The sequence below is a fragment of the Arachis hypogaea genome, chromosome 12 (assembly GCF_003086295.3).
Source record: "Arachis hypogaea cultivar Tifrunner chromosome 12, arahy.Tifrunner.gnm2.J5K5, whole genome shotgun sequence".
Lineage (NCBI taxonomy): Eukaryota > Viridiplantae > Streptophyta > Magnoliopsida > Fabales > Fabaceae > Arachis > Arachis hypogaea.
Window position 1 is genome coordinate 8728177 of NC_092047.1, and position 19942 is coordinate 8748118.

Sequence of the window (19942 nt, forward strand, 5' to 3'; positions counted from 1 at the left end):
GTAAGGGTCGATCCCACGGAGATTGTCGGCTTGAAGCAAGCTATGGTTATCTTGTAACTCTTAGTCAGGATATCAATAATTATCAGGGTTAATTGTAAAAGGGAAAAGAACATGAAATAAGTACTTGTTTTCCAGTAATGGGGAACAGGTTGAGGTTTTGGAGATGCTCTATCTTCTGAATCTCTGCTTTCCTACTGTCTTCTTCTTCAAGCACGCAAGACTCCTTCCATGGCAAGCTGTATGTAGGGTTTCACTGTTGTCAATGGCTACCTCCCATCCTCTCAGTGAAAATGTTCAATGCGCTCTGTCACAGCACGGCTAATCATCTTTCGGTTCTCAATCGGGTTGGAATAGAATCCAGTGATTCTTTTGCATCTGTCACTAACGCCCAGCCCTCAGGAGTTTGAAGCTCGTCACAGTCATTCAATCCTTGAATCCTACTCAGAATACCACAGACAAGGTTTAGACCTTCCGGATTCTCTTGAATGCCGCCATCAATTCTAGCTTATACCACGAAGATTCTGATTAAGGAGTCCAAGAGATATCTACTCAATCTAAGGTTGAACGGAGGTGGTTGTCAGGCACACGTTCATAGTTGAGAATGATGATGAGTGTCACGGATCATCACATTCATCAGGTTTAGGAACAAGTGATATCTTAGAATGGAAGCAAGCATGATTGAATGAAAAATAGTAGTAATTGCATTAATCCATCAAGACACAGCAGAGCTCCTCACCCTCAACCATGGGGTTTAGATACTCATGCTATAGAAGATACAATGAGAAACGTGTAAAGTGTCATGAGGTACAGATACAATATCAAAAGGTCCTATTAATAGTGAACTAATAACCTAGGGTATACAGAAATGAGTAAATGACGTAAAAATCCACTTCCGGGGTCTACTTGGTGTGTGCTTGGGCTGAGCATTGAAGCTTTTATGTGTAGAGACTTTTTTTGGAGTTAAACGCCAGCTTTTATGCCAGTTTGGGCGTTTAACTCCAATTTTTGTGCCAGTTCCGGCGTTTAACGCCGGGATTTCTAAAGCTGATTTTCAACGCCAGTTTGGGCCATCAAATCTCGGACAAAGTATAGACTATTATACATTGCTGGAAAGTCCAGGATGTCTACTTTCCAATGCAATTGAGAGCGCACCAATTGGGCTTCTGTAGCTCCAGAAAATCCACTTCGAGTGTAGGGAGGTCAGAATCCAACAGCATCTGCAGTCCTTTTCAGCCTCTAAATCAGATTTTTGCTCAGGTCCCTCAATTTCAGCCAGAAAATACCTGAAATCACAGAAAAACACACAAACTCATAGTAAAGCCCAGAAAAGTGAATTTTAACTAAAGACTAATGAAAATGTAATAAAAACTAACTAAAATATACTAAAAACATACTAAAAACAATGCCAAAAAGCGTATAAATTATCCGCTCATCACAACACCAAACTTAAATTGTTGCTTGTCCCCAAGCAACTGAAAATCAAAATAGAATAAAAAGAAGAGAATATACTATAGACTCCAAATTATCAAAGAAACTTAGCTCCAATTAGATGAGCGGGACTAGTAGCTTTTTGCTTCTGAACAGTTTTGGCATCTCACTTTATCCTTTGAAATTTAGAATGATTGGCATCTATAGGAACTCAGAACTCAGATAGTGTTATTGATTCTCCTAGTTAAGTATGATGATTCTTGAACATAGCTACTTTATGAGTCTTGGCCGTGGCCCAAAGCACTCTGTCTTCCAGTATTACCACCGGATACATACATGCCACAGACACATAATTGGGTGAACCTTTTCAGATTGTGACTCAGCTTTGCTAGAGTCCCCAATTAGAGGTGTCCAGGGTTCTTAAGCACACTCTTTTTGCCTTGGATCACAAATTTATTATTTCTTTTTCTTTTTCTTTCTCCTCTTCTCTCTTTTTTTTTCGTTTTTTTTGTGTTCACTGCTTTTTCTTGCTTCAAGAATCAAATTGATGATTTTTCAGATCCTCAATAACATTTCTCCTTTTTCATCATTCTTTCAAGAGCCAACAACTTTAACATTCTTAAAACAACAAATTCAAAAGACATATGCACTGTTCAAGCATTCATTCAAAAAATAAAAAGTATTGTCACCACATCAAACTAATTCAACTAGTTTCAAAGATGAATTCAAAATCCTGTACTTCTTGTTCTTTTGTGATTAAAGCATTTTTCATTTAAGAGAGGTGATGGATTCATAGGACATTCATAGCTTTAAGACATGAACCTTAAATTTTTATTAATCATGAATTAAGAACAAGACTCAAAAATAGATATAAGATAAGACTAATAATAATAGAAAGCAAAAATTTAAATAGACTCCTAATGATAGAGGTTATCACAGAGTTAGGACTCAACAACCTTGATTTTGAGAAGTGGATGCTCCCTCAACTTGTGGGGTATTTGACCCTTCAAGGGAGAGCTTTTGGCGCTTCAACTCCTGTAGCTCACGCCCCTGCTTCTCTTGTTCCTTCAGCAATTTGCAGAGCATGCAGTTTTGATTCTGCTGTTCTTCCTTAATTTGTTCCATAGCTTCTTGCAGCTTGGCAACAGATGCTTCTAGACGAGTCCAGTAGTCAATTTCAGGAAGTTCAGGGAGGAACTCCTGCGCCTTCCTTTTGATAGAGTTATCTTGCATTTGTCCTTCCATTGACCTCTTGGTGATTGGGTGCTCAATTGGGATGAATTCATCTACTCCCATTTTCACCCCAGCATCTTTACATAGCAAAGAGATTAAGCTTGGGTAAGCCAGTTTGGCTTCAGTAGAGTTCTTGTTTGCAATTGTGTAAATCTCACAAGCAATCAGATGATGGATCTCCACTTCTTTTCCCAGCATAATACAATGAATCATCACTGCTCTCTTGATAGTAACCTCAGAACGGTTACTAGTGGGCAAGATAGAACGCCCTATGAAGTCCAACCAGCCTCTTGCAACTGGTTTGAGATCTCCCCTCTTGAGTTGGTTTGGGACACCTTTTGAATTGGTCATCCACTTGGTTCCAGGGAGGCATATGTCCTCTAGAACTTGATCCAACCCCTTATCTACTCTCACCATTCTCCTATTAAAGGATTCAGGATCATCTTGTAGTTGAGGTAATTTGAAGACCTCTCTTATTTTGTCCAGATGGAAGTAAATAATTCTCCCTCTGACCATGGTTCTGTAGGTATGAAAAGTGGTTCTAGTCATTCTCTGCTTATCTGTCAGCCACAGATTTGAGTAGAATTCCTGAACCATATTTCTCCTAACCTTTGTCTCAGGGTTGGTTAGAACTTCTCATCCTCTATTTCGAATTTGCTCCTGGATCTCCGGATATTCATCTTCTTTCAGATCAAATTTAACTTCCGGGATCACTGACCTTAGACCCATTATTTTGTGGTAATGGTCTGCATGTTCTTTGGTTAAGAACTTCTCTTGACTCCAAATGTCTTTTGGAGTATTCTCTTTCTTGCCTCTTGAATTGGTTTGTTTTCCTTTGGGGGCCATGACCTTGATGAGCCTTAACTTAGTGATCACGGAAAAACACACCAAACTTAGAGGTTTGCTTGTCCTCAAGCAAAAGAAAGGAAAGAGGAGAGAGAGGAAGAGAGCAAATTCGAATGGTGGGGAAGAGGGGTGTGGCCGAACATATATTTATAAGGAAGGGAGAGAGAGTTCGAAAATTTTGAAGGAGATTTGAGAAGATATGGAAAGAAATTGAGAGATATTTGAGTTTTTTGAAGAAGATTTGGAAAGGATTTGAAAGAGATTTGAAGAATGAATGTAATTTTGAAAATTTGAAGGTGAATGATGAAAGTTTGAAATGTATTTATGTAGGAAATTATGGATCAAAACAGGAAAGTTTGAAAAAATTTGAAGTGGAAAGCAAAATCTCTGTCTCCCACCTTTATGGCGTTAAACGCCCAGAATGGTATCCATTCTGGCGTTTAACGCCCAAATGTTGGCCAATTTGGGCGTTTAACGCCCAGCCAGGTACCCTGGCTGGTGTTAAACGCCAGAAACCCCTTTATCACTGGGCGTTTTGCTAAACGCCCAGGATGTTGCACACCTGGCGTTAGAATGGCGCCCATTCTGGCGTTTAACGCCCAAAATAGCACCTTTACTGGCGTTAAACGCTCAGAATGGTGCCCATTCTGGCGTTTAACGCCCAAAGTACCCCTTACTGGCATTTTTTCGCCAGCAAGCTCCTTTTCTTTGCATTTTGCACTGAATCCTTCTGTAACTCTGTGAATTCCTTCAATTTTGATGATTGCCCTTTGAGAATATGTATCAAACTTTGATTAAACAAAACAGATAACCTGCTAATGACTGGGTTGCCTCCCAGCAAGCGCTTCTTTATTGTCTTTAGCTGGACCTTCACTGAGAATCACTCAAGCCTCAGTTTTGAGCATTCTTGCTCAAGGTTGCTTTCAAGATAATGATTGATCCTCTGTCCATTAACAATGAACTTTTTGTCAGAATCAGTATCCTGAAGCTCAACATATCCATATGGTGACACTCCTGTAATCACATACGGACCCCTCCACCGGGATTTAAGTTTTCCTGGGAACAGTCTGAGCCTAGAGTTGAAGAGCAGAACTTTTTGTCCTAGCTCAAAGACTCTGGATGACAACTTCTTGTCATGCCATTTCTTTGCCTTTTCCTTATAAATTTTTGCATTTTCAAAGGCACTGAGTCTAAATTCATCTAGCTCATTTAGCTGGAGTAATCTTTTTTCACCAGCTAACTTAGCGTCCAGGTTTAGGAATCTGGTTGCCCAGTAGGCTTTATGTTCCAGTTCCACAGGCAGATGACAGGCCTTGCCATACACAAGTTGGTATGGAGAGGTTCCTATTGGAGTCTTGAATGCTGTTCTGTATGCCTACAGAGCATCATCCAAGCTCTTTGCCCAATTCTTTCTACGGGCAATTACAGTCCGTTCTAGGATTCTTTTTAGCTCTCTGTTAGAGACTTCAGCTTGCCCATTTGTCTGTGGATGATACGGGGTTGCCACTTTGTGGCTAATTCCATATCGGACCATAGCAGAGTAGAGCTGTTTATTGCAGAAATGAGTACCCCCATCACTGATTAGGACTCTGGGAACACCAAATCTGCTGAAGATGTGTTTCTAGAGGAATTTCAGCACGGTCTTAGTATCATTAGTGGGTGTAGCAATTGCTTCTACCCATTTAGATACATAGTCCACTGCCACCAGAATGTAAGTGTTTGAGTATGATGGTGAGAACGGACCCATGAAGTCAATCCCCCATACATCAAACAATTCAATCTCTAAGATCCTTTGTTGAGGCATGGCGTATCCGTGAGGCAAGTTACCAGCTCTTTGGCAGCTGTCACAGTTACGCACAAACTCTCGGGCATCTCTATAGAGAGTAGGCCAGTAGAAGCCACATTGGAGGACCTTAGTGGCTGTTCGCTCACTTCCAAAATGTCCCCCATACTGTGATCCATGGTAGTGCCATAGGATCCTTTGTGCTTCCTCTCTGGGTACACATCTGCGGATCATTCCGTCTGCACATCTCTTAAAGAGATATGGCTCATCCCATAGGTAGTACTTGGCATCTGAAATTAATTTCTTTCTTTGCACCCTGCTGTACTCCTGGGGTATGAACCTCACAGCTTTGTAATTTGCAATATCTGCAAACCATGGAGCTTCCTGAATGGCAAAGAGTTGCTCATCTGGAAAAGTCTCAGAGATCTCAGTAGAAGGGAGGGACGCCCCAGCTACTGGTTCTATTCGGGACAGATGATCAGCTACTTGGTTCTCTGTCCCTTTTCTGTCTCTTATTTCTATATCAAACTATTGCAGAAGCAACACCCATCTTATGAGCCTGGGTTTTGAATCATGCTTTGTGAGTAAGTACTTAAGAGCAGCATGGTCAGTGTACACAATCACCTTTGATCCCACTAGATAGGATCTAAACTTGTCAATGGGATAGACCACTGCAAGTAACTCTTTTTCTGTGGTTGTGTAATTCTTCTGTGCATCATTTAGAATACGGCTGGCATAATAAATGACGTGCAGAAGCTTGTTATGCCTCTGTCCCAACACTGCACCAATGGCATGGTCACTGGCATCACACATTAGTTCGAATGGCAATGTCCAGTCTGGTGCAGAGATGACTGGTGCTGTGACCAACTTGGCTTTCAGGGTCTCAAATGCCTGCAGACACTGTGTGTCAAACACAAATGGTGTGTCAGCAGCTAGTAGGTTGCTCAGAGGTTTTGCAATTTTCGAAAAATCCTTTATAAACCTTCTGTAGAATCCTGCATGTCCCAGAAAGCTTCTGATTGCCTTAACATTGACAGGTGGTGGTAATTTTTCAATTACCTCTACCTTTGCCTTATCCACCTCTATTCCCTTGCTTAAAATTTTGTGCCCAAGGACAATTCCTTCAGTCACCATAAAGTGACATTTCTCCCAGTTTAAAACCAGGTTAGTCTCTTGGCACCTTTTCAGGACAAGTGCTAGGTGGTTAAGACATGAGCTGAATGAGTCTCCATATACTGAGAAGTCATCCATGAAGACTTCCAGGAATTTCTCCACCATATCAGAGAAGATGGATAACATGCATCTCTGAAAAGTTGCAGGAGCATTACACAGACCAAAAGACATTCTTCTGTAGGCAAACACGCCAGAAGGACAGGTGAATGCTGTTTTCTCTTGGTCTTGAGGATCTACTGCAATTTGGTTGTAACCTGAATAGCCATCCAAAAAGCAGTAATAATCATGACCAGCTAGTCTTTCTAGCATTTGGTCTATGAATGGTAAAAGAAAATGATCCTTTCTGGTGGCTGTATTGAGCCTTCTGTAGTCAATACACATACGCCACCCTGTAACTGTTCTTGTAGGAACCAGTTCATTTTTTTCATTATGAACCACTGTCATGCACTACAAGGTATTTGTTTATTTGTGACAGTTTTTTCTCTTATTTGTGGAGGTTTATAACCCCCACCAAATGATTTGTGGAGGTTTCTAAAACCCCCAAAATTTGAGGTGCCACGAGGTCTTTTGTGAGGGTTTTTAAAAACCTCCACAATCTATTTAGTGGAGGTTTTGTGTGTGTGTTTAGTGGGGGTTTAATATTGGATTTTTGTGGCGATTTTAAATCACTTTTGTGGCAGTTTAAAACCCCCACAAATTGATTTTTTAATTAAAAAAATTAACTATTTTGTGAGATTTTCAAACCCCCACAAATTCTGTAATTATTTATTTATTTTTAATTTCACATCATTCATTAATCTCATCTCATTTACATACTAGCAAATTAAAAATTTATTTTTTAATATCAAAATTTAAAAACTAAATCTTTTATAACAATTTCTCAATATAAGACATAACTCTATATATCAAAAAAATTCTCAATGTCAAGAGTTCCAAACATAATTGCATATGGTATTGTTCTACACAACTATTACTGTTTTTCTTTAAAAGTAAAATAAAACAACAATTTTAATATCATCTAATTATATAAAAGTCTCTAGTAATCTCTAAAACAATACACTTCTTACTATATCAAATACAAATGCTTAAATATCATTAATATTAAGTTATCCTTCTAGTATAGTGACATCAATCAGAGTCAATTACCAATTGCTCTACAAGTAGTTATGATACTAAACTAAAAAAATGTATAAATGTCAATGGTGGCACTAACCATGGAATGAGTCCAGAGCTAGCTAATAGCAACAACGGCAGCAATTTTGAGCTGAGACTTCATTTATTCCAACAAATACACTACAAGGAGAGTCCAACAGTGTTTTAGCATAATGTGTAAAGGAGTTTCTAACTCTTTCCGAGGCTTTTCCTTCTTGGTTTTTAGTGCATCTCTTACAGTTAACTGCAAATCCCTTGCTTTACTCTGCAACATAAAAACAACTAATATTATATTTGTGGTTATTTGATATAGCATTTACACCATTAGGTTCTTGTAAAAATATAGACTTTCATGTGAGATTATTCGTATCACGATGTAGTACAGATTTTAGTTCCATAAGCAGTTCCATAAAGTATAAACAAATAAAACAATATTCAGCAACTTATTAGTATGTGGAATTTATCAACCAATACTTCTACTTGAGAAGAAAAACGAAAACGGAAGCAAAGGTCATATTACCATTTCATTGTTGGGAGTTCTTCCTTCAAAAGACAGGGATCATTCAAGACATCATGACTGCTCTTAATCTTTTACTTCACCAATGCCAATTCCTTTTCTTCTTCTTCAGCTTCATCCCCAAACGAAAGCAAGTTCAATTTTCTGCATTATGAAATTATTCAAATCAAGCAACAATTGACTCAGATACTTGCCAACACAAACCAATGCATTGGGTTCTACAAAATCGGCTCTTAGGTATGAGACAGGACTTACTTCACACCCTTTGTCTTCAAACCCTTAAAAAAAAGATAAAATTTTAGTTGTGATAAAATTTTTGGCAGATAATTTTAGTTGTGCAACAATATTCTTCACCCAAATCTCTAGTAAAACTTTGCTTATAAACTGTTATGAACACAAAATAAGCTAATCCAAACACAGGCATAATATCAAACCAACTAGCAATGACAAATCTTACCAATCAAACTTTTAATTATAGCATTGTAATATAATCAGCTGCAATGTGTAAAGGAGTTGTTCCACCAGCACTAATATTTACTTTCGCCACCTGCATGCAATAAAATTCAAATATTAGGATACAGAAAAAGAAAAAGAAAAAAAATTGGTTCGAAGGATCGAGTCTCATAAACAGTGCCTCCGTTCTGAGGGATTCAATGTCTGAGACTGGTGAAAAAGAAAAAAGATCACATTACTATAATAACTGAGTTGATTTTCTGTGGTCAATAAAGATTTTGGATCAGTTTATTTTTTAAGCAAACTACATCAGAATGATAGTTGTAACTTAAAAACCAAAAGACTTGGGGAAATTGACTTCTACATGCACTTCATAATTGATCAACTATTTACGTTATGAATTAGGATGTTCTACCTTCTTGGCCTTGTATATGCAGGAGAAGGAGGCCAGAATAATTAATAGCTGCTTTACAGTACTTTTCTAGATTCTGTTTAAGGTGAAATTTTGGATTTGGACACTTATTTAGGACCTGTGGTAGTGCTTTAATTTGGAATTTGCTGTAAGTTCATGAAGTGTGTAAAATAATGATCTTGCCTTGCTGACTTGCTCTATAAAAGCTAAACTTGAACCATTCTATGGAGAGCCTCGTTTTTGTTAAACTTGCTTCCCTGTGTCCCTGTTGATCCTTCTTGACGAGGAGCAAATAGTTATTTATAAAATTTAAATAGAATTCTTCTTTTAGCTCCTCAGCCAAATTTTCCTGCCATATCCATCCAACATTAAGTAACCAATTTTAGTTTCCAAATTCCAAGACAGATTAGGCATGTTTACCTTCATTTTTGTAGCCATGATATTGATGAACTCTTCAAAACCTATGCTCCCACTCCCGTCAATATCAACTTCACTAATCATATGTTGGATTTCTTCTTTTGTTGGATTACCTTCCAATGATTTAATAATGGTTGCCAATTCATCCACGCTAATAAATCCTATATACATACACTTTCATTCAAATCAGTTTAAAAAACAAACGAAACTCTTTAATCCAAGAAAGAGTTTGGGATAAAAAAGAAAAATATACACACCGTCATGGTCCTTGTCAATGAAGCTAAAAGCTTCTCGGAATTCAGCAACTTGATCTTCTGTCAATGCATCTGGCGACATGAAATTAAATTGCTGTTTGGAAATGGAATAATAAATGAAAACACAAACACGATATATAATGAGAAATGTGTTGTTCATTGTGTTTATATAAAATGGCACAAGAAGATTCAATAAATTACTACAAACATTTAGCTGAAGTAAAAATAAAGGACTTGCCATTGCTGAAACAAAATGATTCTTCAGCCTGGCTTAAAATCTGCAAGCATCGAAATGGAAGGCCCAACTTTCAAGGAGGCTCACCAAAAAAGCATACAATATTGAAGCACATTATATTTTTTTCTTTCTTCTGTAGTGTTGATTATTATAGTGATTGATATATAAAATGTTTTGCAATTGATGAGTATGAGCAGGATTAGAAAGAAAAGTAGTACATAGCTATTTCTGAACAGAAATACATTATGAAATGAAAGCTTACTGCCTCCAAATTCCAGCACCAATGCAAAAACATCCACAGTTGTCTTGGGGAAAAACCTAAGCATCATGTGATAATTTTCTTCATTCAGCAGAGGAGGTGCAGTTTATGTGATCATAGAAATAGCCAATTTGAGATTTAACAAACACCTCATGCAACATAGCTATTTCTAAATAAAATCAATTTATCAGGATTTCAAATGTATCAAAATAAAAGAGTGTCACAAAATAAAATTTCAAAAATTAGCAAATTAATTTATCAGGATTTCAATTAAGAGAATAAACAATTCATCAAACACTTGGAGTGCTTGAGAATTTGAAATAATATTATCCATTAAGAGATAATAAAACTCATGGAATGTTATATCACATAACAAAGCATTCAGAATCTGCGAATGAAAAACAAAAAACAAGGAAAAAGAGAAGGAGAACCATCAAATTGAGAATGAGTGGAAAGAAGAGCGTACAGAAGGGATAGAATGCCGATGGAGAACACGAGCGTCATTGACCGAAGAGGCACTTTCTCTTGATCTCAAATGCTTGTTGCGATTAGATCTGTAAACGCGCTGATGAAGGAGGAGCCTTGGCTCGATCTCAGTAGCTTTATGGTAGAAGCAGAAAAGAGATGAACTCTAGTGGCAGCGATGGCGGCAATAGCGGCGGAGGCGGCGGCGGAGGCGGCGGTGGAGATGGCGGTAGAGATGCCTATAGCGAGCTTAGGGTTTCTCTGAGCTCTCACTCTTCCGTTCCCTCTCTTCAGTGTTTTATTGGATTTTTAAGGAGTTTTAATTATGTGGTAATTATAACAGTGGAGTTTATTGTTAATCTGTGGAGGTTTATTAAAATGTCACATATAAAATATACTGTGGAGGTTTTCAAAACTCCCCTTAAAAAATACCCACAAATATGTTAAAGTCTTGTAGTGATGCCTCCCTTCTTGGGGACAACTTGGACAGGGCTCACCCAGGGGCTATCAGAAATAGGATAAATAATTCCAGCCTCTAGTAATTTAGTGACCTCTTTCTGCACCACCTCCTTCATGGCTGGATTTAGCCGCCTTTGTGGTTGAACCACTGGTTTGGCATTATCCTCCAATAGGATTTTGTGCATGCATCTTGCTGGGCTAATGCCCTTAAGATCACTTATGGACCACCCAAGAGCTGTCTTGTGTGTCCTTAGCACTTGAATCAGTGCTTCCTCTTCCTGTTGATTTAAAGCAGAGCTTATGATCACTGGAAAAGTGTCACCCTCTCCCAGAAATGCATACTTCAGGGATGGTGGTAGTGGTTTGAGCTCAGGTTTGGGAGGCTTATCCTCTTCTTGAGGAATTTTCAAAAATTCTTTTGTTTCCTCTGGTTCTTCCTGATCTGGCTGAACATCCTTGAAGATGTCCTCTAGCTCAAATTCTAGACTTTCAGTCATATTGATCTCTTCCACCAAAGAGTCAATGATGTCAGCGCCCATGCAGTCATTTGGTGTGTCTGGATGCTGCATAGCTTTTACAGCATTCAACTTGAACTCATCCTCATTGACTCTCAGGGTTACTTCCCCTTTTTGTACGTCAATAAGAGTTCGTCCAGTTGCTAGGAAAGGTCTTCCTAGAATGAGAGTTGCACTCTTGTGCTCCTCTATTTCCAGTACTACAAAGTCAGTTGGAAAGGCGAATGGCCCAACCTTGACAATCATGTCCTCAATTATGCCTGATGGATATTTAATGGAGCCATCAGCAAGTTGGAGACATATCCGGGTTGGTTTGACTTCTTCAGTCAACCCAAGCTTTCTGATAGTGGATGCAGGTATTAGATTGATACTTGCTCCAAGGTCACACAGGGATGTCTTGGTGCAAGCACCTTCTAATGTGCATGGTATCATAAAGCTTCCTGGATCTTGAAGCTTTTCTGGTAAGCTTTTCAGAATGACTGCACTGCATTCTTCAGTGAGAAACACTTTTTCAGTTTCTCTCCAATCCTTCTTATGACTTAAGATCTCTTTCATGAACTTAGCATAAGAAGGTATTTGCTCAAGTGCCTCTGCAAACGGAATCTTTATTTCAAGAGTCCTTAGATAGTCTGCAAAGCGGGCAAATTGCTTATCCTGTTCTGCTTGGCGGAGTTTCTGAGGATAAGGCATCTTGGCTTTATATTCTTCAACCTTAGTTGCTGCAGGTTTATTCCTTACAGAAGTGGTTGAAGAAGCCTTTTTAGAGGGGTTACTATCAGCACTCTCAGGTGTCTGATTCCCCATTGGCGTTTGAACGCCAGGATTGGGTGAAAAATGGGCGTTTAACGCCAACTTTTCCCCCCTTTCTGGCATTTGAACGCCAGAACTGGGCAGGGAATGGGCGTTTAACGCCAGCTTTCCCCCTTTTCTGGCGTTTGAACGCCAAGAGTATTCCTCTCTGGGCTCTTACTGTCCTCAGAGGGATTTTGGATAGTGGTTTGGCTATCCTCTGTCAATTGTTTCTTTATTGGCTTTTTGCTACTTTGAGCAGTGTTATTCAATGTCTTCCCACTCCTCAGTTGAACTGCTTGGCATTCTTCTGTTATCTGTTTAGATAGCTGCTGTTTTGCCTGATTCAACTGTGATTCTATGTTCTTGCTAGCAATTTTAGTTTCTTGGAGCATCTCTTTAAATTCTGCTAACTGTTTTGTCATCAGGTGTAATTGCTGATTAAGCTCAACCATCTGTTCTTGAGGATTAGGATCAGTGGCTACTGCCATAACTTCTTCTTTTGTGGAGAATTCATTGCTAGAGTACAAATGTTGATTTCTAGCAACAGTATCTATAAGCTCTTGAGCTTCCTCAATCGTCTTCCTCATGTGTATAGATCCACCAGCTGAGTGGTCTAGAGACATCTGAGCTTTTTCTGTAAGCCCATAGTAGAAGATGTCTAACTGTACCCACTCTGAAAACATTTCAGAGGGGCATTTTCTTAGCATACCTCTATACCTCTCCCAGGCATTATAAAGGGATTCATTATCCTCTTGTTTAAAGCCTTGGATGTCCAGCCTTAGCTATGTCATCCTTTTTGGAGGGTAAAATTGATTCAGGAATTTGTCTGATAACTATTTCCATGTCTTTATGCTTGCTGTAGGTTGGTTATTCAACCACCTCTTAGCTTGATCTTTTACAGCAAATGGAAACAGTAATAGTCTGTAGACATCCTGATCCACCTCTTTATCACGTACTGTGTCAGCAATTTGTAAGAATTGTGCCAGAAACTCAGTAGGTTCTTCCTGTGGAAGACCGGAATACTGGCAATTTTGCTGCACCATGATAATGAGTTGAGGATTTAGCTCAAAGCTGCTTGCTTTAATGGGAGGTATACAGATGCTACTCCCATATGCAGCTGTAATGGGGTTAGCATATGACCCCAGAGTCCTTCTGGACTGTTCAATTCCACTTAGGTCCATGATGGAGAAAGGGAATATGATATGAATTCACAAGTAAAGTAAATTTTTTTTTGATTTGACCGAAAATAATAAAATAAAACAAATGGGAAAAAATCAAATTTCGAAAACTAAAAGAAAATAAGATCAAAGCAAATTGAAAACTAAATCAATTAGTTAATTAAAAAGATTTTGGAATTAGCAATTGAAAATATATGATTGAAAATTATTTTGAAAAAGATTTGATTTTTGAAATGAGGAAAGAGAAAAATAACAAAATGACACAAAACTTAAAATTTTTAGAAAATCAAGCACAAATTTTCGAAAATTTTAAAGGAAAACACAAAGAGGACACCAAACTTAAAATATGAAACTAGACTCAAATAAAAGACTCTAAACCAACAAAAATAAAACAGTGCTAATCTAAGCAACAAGATAAACCGTCAGTTGTCCAAACTCGAACAATCCCTGGCAACGACGCCAAAAACTTGGTGCACGAAATTGCAATCACACTTTTGCAATCCCGCACAACTAACCAGCAAGTGCACTGGGTCGTCCAAGTAATACCTTACGCGAGTAAGGGTCGATCCCACGGAGATTGTCGGCTTGAAGCAAGCTATGGTTATCTTGTAACTCTTAGTCAGGATATCAATAATTATCAGGGTTGATTGTAAAAGGGAAAAGAACATGAAATAAGTACTTGTTTTGCAGTAATGGGGAACAGGTTGAGGTTTTGGAGATGCTCTATCTTCTGAATCTCTGCTTTCCTACTGTCTTCTTCTTCAAGCACGCAAGACTCCTTCCATGGCAAGCTGTATGTAGGGTTTCACCGTTGTCAATGACTACCTCCCATCCTCTCAGTGAAAATGTTCAACGCGCTCTGTCACAGCACAGCTAATCATCTGTCGGTTCTCAATCGGGTTGGAATAGAATCCATTGATTATTTTGCGTCTGTCACTAACGCCCAGCCCTCAGGAGTTTGAAGCTCGTCACAGTCATTCAATCCTTGAATCCTACTCAGAATACCACAGACAAGGTTTAGTCCTTCCGGATTCTCTTGAATGCCGCCATCAATTCTAGCTTATACCACGAAGATTCTGATTAAGGAATCCAAGAGATATCTACTCAATCTAAGGTTGAACGGAGGTGGTTGTCAGGCACACGTTCATAGTTGAGAATGATGATGAGTGTCACGGATCATCACATTCATCAGGTTTAGGAACAAGTGATATCTTAGAATGGAAGCAAGCATGATTGAATGAAAAATAGTAGTAATTGCATTAATCCATCAAGACACAGCAGAGCTCCTCACCCACAACCATGGGGTTTAGAGACTCATGCTGTAGAAGATACAATGAGAAACGTGTAAAGTGTCATGAGGTACAGATACAATATCAAAAGGTCCTATTAATAGTGAACTAGTAACCTAGGGTATACAGAAATGAGTAAATGACGTAAAAATCTACTTTCGGGGTCCACTTGGTGTGTGCTTGGGCTGAGCATTGAAGCTTTTATGTGTAGAGACTTTTTTTTGAGTTAAACGCTAGCTTTTATGCCAGTTTGGGCATTTAACTCTAATTTTTGTGCCAGTTCCGGCGTTTAACGCCGGGATTTCTGAAGCTGATTTGCAACGCCGGTTTGGGCCATCAAATCTCGGAAAAAGTATGGACTATTATACATTGCTGGAAAACCCAGGATGTCTACTTTCCAACGCAATTAAGAGCGCTCCAATTGGGCTTCTGTAGCTCCAGAAAATCTACTTCGAGTGCAGGGAGGTCAGAATCTAACACCATCTGCAGTCCTTTTCAGCCTCTAAATCAGATTTTTGCTCAGGTCCCTCAATTTCAGCCAGAAAATACCTGAAATCACAAAAAAACACACAAACTCATAGTAAAGCCCAGAAAAGTGAATTTTAACTAAAGACTAATGAAAATGTAATAAAAACTAACTAAAATATACTAAAAACATACTAAAAACAATGCCAAAAAGCGTATAAATTATCCGCTCATCACAGAGTATGAAGCCTTGATTGCTGGATTGAAGCTGGCAGAGGAAGTCGGTGCTACAAAGATGATGATATACAGTGACTCACAAGTGGTGACCTCCCAAATAAGTGGAGAATATCAGGCAAAGGACCCAAATATGAAGAGGTACTTGGAAAAAACTCTGGAACACCTTGGGCGCTTCGCAGAAACCGAGGTCAAGCATATAACTCGGGATTTGAATAGCAGAGCAGACGCCCTATCCAAGTTAGCAAGAACCAAGCCAGGAGGAAATAACAGAAGCCTGATCCAAGAAACTCTCTAGGAACCCTCAGTGGTAAAAGTAGAAGACAAACAAGAAGTCTTTGAAGTGGTCGGATTAAACCTCGGATGGATGAACCCCTTGGTCGAATACATGAAATTCGGCATCCTCCCCAAGGAGGAGAAAGAGGCTAAGAAGATCCGAAGGGAAGCACAACACTACACCTTGGTGAGAGATATTCTCTACAAAAGGGGGATATCAACGCCATTATTAAAGTGTGTACCGACCTCAAGAACTACCGAGGTATTAGAGGAAGTACATAGTGGGATCTGCGGAAACCATCTCGGGGTGAGGTCATTAGCCAGGAAAGTGATCCGAGCTGGATTCTACTGGCCAACCTTGCAAAAAGATGCCACAGAATTTGTGAAAAAGTGCCTACCATGTCAGATGCACGCAAATTTTCCACGTGGCTCCCCCAGAGGAGCTCATCAGTATCACTTCTCCATGGCCCTTTGCAAAATGGGGAATGGATTTGTTAGGTCTTTTTCCCCTAACGCCAGGACAAGTCAAATACCTGATCGTGGGAATAGATTACTTCACAAAGTGGATAGAAGCAGAACCATTGGCCACCATCACCGCACAAAAAAGTCGGAAGTTCCTCTGCAAAAATATCATCACAAGGTATGTGATACCTTATTCCATTACCACAGATAATGGGACCCAATTCACCGACTCTACCTTTAGAAGCCTAGTAGTCAGTATGAAAATCAAACACCAGTTCACCTCGGTGGAGCACCCGCAAGCCAATGGGCAAGCCGAGACAGCCAACAAAGTCATACTGGCAGGGCTAAAGAAACGGTTACAAGATGCAAAAGGAGCCTGGGCTGAAGAGCTTCCACAAGTGCTATGGGCTTACAGGACGACCCCCCCAATCCGCCACTGGAGAAACACCCTTCCGACTAGTTTATGGCATAGAAGCCATGATACCAATGGAAATCAATGAACAAAGCCCAAGGGTAATTCTCCATAACGAGATCGGAAACATACAGGGGCACAAAGAGGAGCTCGATTTGCTCCCCGAAGTCCGAGAAGAAGCCCAGATAAGAGAAGCAGCATTGAAGCAAAGGATGACTACAAGGTACAACAAAAAAGTCATTCGAAGAACATTTGCCCCGAATGACTTGGTCTTGATCAGAAACGACATTGGAGTCAACAAATCAGGGGAAGGAAAACTCGCTGCTAATTGGAAGGGACCATACAAAGTCAATGAGGTCCTAGGAAAAGGTTATTATAAAGTGACCGACCTGAACGGCACCGAGTTTCCAAGGTCATGGCATGCTTGCAATATGAAAAGGTACTATAGTTAAAAGCGAACTCTACTCCCTGATGTACTCTTTTCCCAACTTCATGATCTTTTCCCAAAAATAAAGGGTTTTTTCTGGAGGAGGGTTTTTAACGAGGCATCACAGTAGAGGCTAAGGGAAATAGGCTGTCAAAAACCCTTAGTAGCAATAAGGTATCCCCCCAATAAATAAAGATCTTTTCATTTTACAAATATCTCTTATAAATTCCTTCTTGTTTCCTTTTTTCTTTCTACGAAACGCGCCGACTTAAGCTCGACAAAACGTGAAAATCCCATGAACCGACCTAGATGGTCGTCAGGATAAAACGACAAGGTACAAGTCGGTGTAAAGAGGTTATAAAAGTTGATCGTAAGAAACTCGGAAACACTCCGACCCATAAGTCGAAATGAAAAACCGAGTAGAAGAAAAAACGCATCACAAAAATAACCTAAGTCATAAAAACTCAATAAAATCACAGAGTTGAGTATAGAGGAATAAGCGAAAAAGAGATCGAAAAACTATTGAAAATACTGTCCTAGGTTCTTAAAGCGAAAAAGCTCAGAAGAACAGACAAGTCGAACAAAAGGTTTTCAGGAAAAGGTCGAAAAGACTTCCTAAAATATCAAAGCAGAAAAGCATGCACGCAAAGGTAACTTAAACCCTTATCCAAAAAAGGGTATTTATAAATATTTTTTGTTTAAAGCCTTGAAAGGCCAAAGGAAATGTCAATCAACACCACCAAATATAAAAAGTTTAAAAGAGGGAACCCACAGGCCGGGCCCCCATATAGCCAATCATTTTTTCAAAGGAGTAGGAGCAGCATTAGAACCAGGGAGAGAGGCATCCATAGGAGATGAAGAGGAAGTCGGAGGAACCTGGGAAGAACCCGAAGCGTTCTTTGAGCGAGGAGGGGACTCAATAATCCTCTGCCCCCGAGTCTTCAATTCTGACTCGGAAACGATCACGGGAGCAGGGGGATCCACTATGACACCGTCGATAACAACTTTGTCAGGATCCAAAGGAGAAAGATCCAAGTCAGGAGCGATGACTCCGACTTGCTCCTTAAAAATCCTCCAAGCCTCCTCGGCCCCCTCAGCAATAGAGTCCTCCAACTCGATATATGCATTCCGAGAATTCAGCAGATCCTTCCTCACAGACACAAGATCTTGAAATAAACTCTGGTAACTCTCCTGTGCTGTTTTCCTCAAACCCGCCTCCATGTTGCATTGGGCTTGCAACTTACTCTCCTTCTCCCGAAGGCTATTTCTCTCCTCCCTCAGCTTGGCGACCTCCTCCTTCAACTCCCTCTCATGCTCTTGATAAGTAAGAAGCCTTCCTTCCAGCTCCTCAACCTTCGAGGTTAACCCCAAAGAGATGAGAGGAGTCTTCTCAAAAATATCTAAGAGTTTGCCACAAACACCCGCCGCCCTGAGACTCTCCTCAGCCAGAGTGGTAAGGTGGTTCCGAACAGAGACATCATCCATACTTATATGAGGGTAGATGTTCTTTCGGACGAATGCAAGAGCATCCGCCTTAACCCCACCGTCAAAAGAAGAGCCAGACTCTAAAATCTTGCGCTTCTTCTTCTCCGGCTTAGGAAGAAGTCAGGCGGAGGGGAGCGGCCGAGACAAAGCCGAAGAAGAAATCACAATGGGCTGGGAAGGAGTCCCTGTGTTCTGGGGAGGAGGAGGAGGAGGAGAGATGATCGCCTTGGTGCCACCAGTCCTGGCCCAAGACCTTGCCCTAGCCTCCTGGACTCTTTGGTAAGATTCCTGAGCATTCTTCCTCGCCATATCTGCAAAAGAAACAATTAGCAAAAACAACAAGTCGGCAAATCTCAAGTCGGCAGATACAAGTCGGAAATAAGAAATATATATACATATATATATAAAAGCTACCTAGTTGCAACCGAACAAAAGTCGGCGATCCCTGGAGAAATTTTCTAGTATCCAAGTATGGGGCCCTCCCCCACACTTCTCGGAAAAACCCCACAATGGCCGCCTCCACCTCGTCTAGGTTGTCCAGACCGTATTTCTCACAGGGGGAGGCCTCCAACCAATAGAGGGAAAAGCGAGGGGAAGAATTCTCATCCAAGAAAAAGGGGTGGTGACCCTCTACAGCTTGAACTTTGAAAAAATAATTTTTGAAGTCGTGGAAGGATTCGTCAAAAAGGGTGAAAATTCTCCGACCTTGTATGGCTCGGAAAGACACCCTTTGCTGCTTGTTATTTAGCCCACTGAAGGGCTTAGTCATGTGGAAAAGATAGAAGAAAATCCTCAAAGAGGTCAGAAAGTCCAAAGCGTGACTAATAAATTGGTAAATTTTCAGAAAACCCCAAGAATTGGGGTGAAGTTGGGTAGGGGCAACTCGACAGTGGCGTAAAACAGCCATTTCAAATTCAGAAAACGGAAGAAAAACACCCAAACAGGTAATCATGCTCTCATACATATAGAAAAAATGAGGGACCTCCTCGGAATCCCTCCCAAAACAAACCCGGTCTTCCAGACCCGGGGCCACCAACTCATACTTGGGCTCATCCTCCTGAGAAGTACAAATGCGGTGATGAGTGCGAAGATGGGTGATGAACTCGACATCAGCCAAGGGTTCCTCCCCCAGGACCGTAACATCAACCCATTAAACAAGAACTTCTACAGAAGACATTTTTTCTAAAAATACGATGAAAACCTACAAAGGAAAAAGAAAAAGAATAAAAAATGAGAGTCCCTAAAGGGACACGGAACTCAACAGAAGGCTACAACGTCACCTCTCCCTCTCCAAAGAAAATAAAAAAGCATGCAAGCAAAA

General features: G+C 40.1%; 1 protein-coding gene across 27 annotated transcripts; it reads right to left on the reverse strand.

The window, feature by feature from the left end:
• Positions 1-678: 678 nt before the first annotated feature.
• Positions 679-10971, reverse strand: LOC112726696 (calmodulin-like). 27 transcript variants are annotated; one of them, XM_072208660.1, is made up of 10 exons: positions 10629-10931; positions 10166-10221; positions 9907-9946; positions 9672-9740; positions 9418-9575; positions 9181-9346; positions 8590-8679; positions 8136-8276; positions 7677-7880; positions 679-1283 (listed from the first exon to the last, which is right to left on the reverse strand). In XM_072208660.1, exons 2-7 carry the CDS (start codon positions 10196-10198, stop codon positions 8660-8662), a joined length of 486 nt encoding a protein of 161 aa, XP_072064761.1. In that variant the 5' UTR covers positions 10199-10221; positions 10629-10931; the 3' UTR covers positions 679-1283; positions 7677-7880; positions 8136-8276; positions 8590-8659. The 27 variants fall into 27 exon arrangements, 22 of the variants coding, with proteins under 22 accessions (XP_072064761.1, XP_072064753.1, XP_072064749.1 ...); XM_072208652.1 differs by lacking the exon at positions 9907-9946 and having other exon boundaries at positions 8388-8679; positions 10629-10935; XM_072208648.1 differs by lacking the exon at positions 9907-9946 and having other exon boundaries at positions 9672-9762; positions 10146-10221; positions 10629-10927.
• Positions 10972-19942: the final 8971 nt, after the last annotated feature.

Bases quoted from the DNA above. Each gene is read 5' to 3' on its own strand.
- LOC112726696 (XM_072208648.1), bottom strand. From the start codon at position 10,666: ATGACGCTCGTGTTCTCCATCGGCATTCTATCCCTTCT. The intron at 9,763-10,145 runs GTATTTCTGTTC...ATTTCCAAACAG, and splicing joins GTAAGCTTTCATTTCATAAT to CAATTTAATTTCATGTCGCC. The intron at 9,576-9,671 runs GTGTGTATATTT...GTATGTATATAG, and splicing joins CATTGACAAGGACCATGACG to GATTTATTAGCGTGGATGAA.